The sequence below is a fragment of the Malurus melanocephalus genome, unplaced genomic scaffold (genome assembly GCF_030028575.1).
Source record: "Malurus melanocephalus ecotype Western Australia unplaced genomic scaffold, MMel_1.1 scaffold_938, whole genome shotgun sequence".
Taxonomy (NCBI): Eukaryota; Metazoa; Chordata; class Aves; order Passeriformes; family Maluridae; genus Malurus; species Malurus melanocephalus.
In genome coordinates, this window is record NW_026624170.1 from 112,254 (window position 1) to 115,415 (window position 3,162).

A 3,162-nucleotide genomic window follows, 5' to 3' on the forward strand; every position below is an offset into this window, starting at 1 on the left:
CCGATTCCTCCTCCAGAAGGGTTGATCCGAGGGCAGCAGCAGCAGATGAGCCTGAGCTCAGGCCTCTAGAGCAGGAAACCGAGCTCCAGGAAATCCCAACACCATGGGGGACAGTTCCCCTCATCCCCCCGGGCTCTGCCTGTGCCAGGAATTCAAACAGGACACAATTCCCAGGGCCAAGAGGCTGTCAGATTCCACCATACAGGTTCAGGCCTTGCAGTCTGCTAAGAAAGCTTGCGTGCTGATCCACGGCTGCAGCACTCCAGATCCTGCAGGGAATCCTCTGTTCCCTTCCCCAGGTTCTGGCTGCTCTCTTTTCCTGGATGAGAGTGGCCAGGATGAGCTCACTGCTGGTTTTTCAGGACCAGGCTACGATGATGTGGCCATTTCCCTGGATATCAGCAGGTGTTTCGACGACAGCGAGCTGGACGATTCCCTGCTGGAGCTGTCAGGCAGCGACAAAGGGAATTCTCCCTTTGATTACACCGAGGAGGAGATCCAGGAAATCTTGGCAGATGATTCCCTGGAAGCTGAGCAGCAGCAGCAGCAGCAGCAGCAGCACCATGTCGCCGGTGAGAGCCGTTTGAGCCAAAATGAGAGCGAGAAGGCCGAGAGCAGCAGCTGCACTGAGGGGATGTCAGGCAGTGAAGTGACTTCAGAGGTCACAGAGGAGCCAAAAGAACCCCAAGAGCATTCTTCAGTCAGTTCTGGGTGTGATGGTGGATTTTTGAGTGGAAATGCTGCTCTGGATGGGGCCCARCTGCAGCAGGAGCTGGACTTGGATCTTCAGGAGCTCCTGAGCCTGAGCCCGTTCGCCGCCGCCTGCTCCGATGAGGCTCTGGAGGACAATTACCTGGGAGAGGTGGAAAGAGAAACTTTGGAAGCCATGATAGATGATTGCTTGGGATATTCTTCATCTGCTGGCAGCTGCTATTCCAAAGAATCCTCACAAGAAGCGATGCCTAAAGGTCGGGAGAGCCTGGTGAAGAATTGCCTGGAAAAATCTGTGCCCTCGTCTGAACTTCCCCGTGGTCAGGGCATGGGGGGTGAGAGCCTGGCATCTGTGGTGGCACCAAGCAAAGAACTTCCCAAAGCAACAACGAGCTGCTCCTCGAGGAAATCAGACTCTCCAGAGGATGCTAAAGGGGAATCCACGGGAGCTGAGCAGCCAGCAGGCAACGCCAAAGTAAACTCACATCTTAATTCTTGTCATTTAAGTGGTTTTAATCCCCATAATTTAAATGGTTTTAATCCCATCCCATTGGATTTGGGTTTGTGGTCACCTTCATGTGCACACAAGTGTTGTGTTTATRCAGAGGTTTTTCAAGTGGAGGAAAATATGATTTTTATGTAATTATATAAGCAGAACTTCCCGGGAAAAGTTTTATTGGAAAAGTTTTATTACATCTTAATCCTCTTTTCCTTCCTTTTCCAGTTAARTGACGCAGCTGTAGGCCAGGCCAAGCAGGAGGAGACAACCAGTGGGAAGAAAACTRGCAAAATTATTCCACAGGAGGAGGAAGAAAGGTAATTTTTTAGGAAATCTGCACTTGGGAAAACATCTCAGCTGTTTCCTCCACCGTGTTGGTCCTGAAAAACATCTCAGCTATTTCCTCCACCGTGTTGCTGTGTTTATCTTTATTTTTAAATTAAGATTAATTGAAATAGCGAGGAAATGGATACTGGAAGARGAGGAAGAATATCGGGAAAGGGAAAAGGAGGTGGTTTGGGCWGCTTTGGTGGTTTCTGCAGGCAGGGGAGGGGATTTTTGTGCCGCTCTCTCCTCCCGCAGCGTTTCCCTGCAGGTGGCAGCAGCAGAGCGGATCGGGATTTGCTCCTGCTCTTCCCCGGGGTTTTTTTCTCCACGTTCTGGGCGTTGCTCTTGGCACCGAGGCCTGGAGTGGTGTGAAAAAGCCGCTTTTGAGAGCTCTCCTCGGGTTCCTGGCGTGGTCGGACCCGCTGGGTGGCTCAGCTGCTTTGCTCTCAGCATGTTTGATCTTTTACAGCTTTACTCAAATAAATACTTTTATTTTTTCAGTCCTAAGAATGTCACATCTGTCATAATTCTGCCGGTTCTTTGCCCTCTCTGCCAACTGTAACCTAATTTGACAAATAAGCTAAAAAAAAAAATTAAATCAATGAACACATTTTATTATTTTCAAGGCCAAAACAACGGAGCTGCATGTCAGAAGTGCAACCTGAGCAAAAGAAACGTTTCTCTACAGGCTGTGCCAATCTAAATGAGGAAAAATGTGGATATTACCTCAGGTAACCCCTGTTTGGGATGGGATGAGGCTGATGGGGAGGGAAAAAWTGATATTTGTTCTTTGTTTGGAGTGGGTTTGTTTTCAGAGGGGAATCAAAAGTGCCTGTGACWTTTTAATTAATTAAATAATTGATTGCTCTGTGCACTGCCTTGCACAAAATTCCTGCACAGGAATCAGTCTGGATCTCTGGAGTTTCAGAGATATCTGGGGAATGTTGTGAAAGGGGGTTTGTTGTGGAAAATCTGGGGTTCTCCCAAAGCAGGTTTGTGTTACTGGGAAAAACTGAGCTGAGCTGAGTTCTGTTGGGAATAACTCGGTCTTGGCAGTTCACAACAATCCCAGAATCACCAAAATTGGAAAAATCTCTGAGAGCATCGAGTTCCCACTCTATTACCAGCCCAATCCTTCCTTGGACACCTCCAGGACTCCACCACCTCCCCAAAACCTGTGAAAACTCAATCAGGGGGAACCTTGAGCTCAAATTTGAGATTTGCAGTCAGATTGGGGCAACTTTGAGCTCAGAGTTGAGATTTGCACTCACTGGGGAAATCTTGAACTCAAGAGCTGAGATTTGGACTCTGGGGCAACTTTGAGCTCCAATGTTGAGATTTGGGTTCAGAGTGGGGGAATCTTAATCTCAAATGTTGAGATTTGGGTGCAGATTGGAAGAATCTTGAGCTCAAATGTTGAGATTTGGACTCACTGGGGGAATCGTGAGGTCAGGTGCTGAGATTTGGGCTCAGATTGGGGCAACTTTAAGCTCAAATATTGAGATTTGGACGCAGATTGGGGCAACTTGGAGCTCAAAGTTGAGATTTGGACTCAGATTGGGACAATTTTGAGCTGAAATGTTGAGATTTGGCTTCAGATTGGAGAAGTCTTGAGCTCAAGGCTG

At 48.1% G+C, this 3,162-nt stretch overlaps 1 protein-coding gene across 1 annotated transcript; it reads left to right on the forward strand.

Annotated features, from left to right (window-relative positions):
* The first annotated feature begins 6 nt into the window (after positions 1-6).
* On the forward strand, positions 7-2,335 carry S100PBP (S100P binding protein). The gene is made up of 3 exons (XM_057386232.1): positions 7-1,186; positions 1,436-1,527; positions 2,164-2,335. The coding sequence occupies exons 1-3, from the start codon at positions 104-106 to the stop codon at positions 2,270-2,272; spliced, it is 1,284 nt and encodes a 427-aa protein (XP_057242215.1). The 5' UTR covers positions 7-103; the 3' UTR covers positions 2,273-2,335.
* The last annotated feature ends 827 nt before the right edge of the window (positions 2,336-3,162 follow it).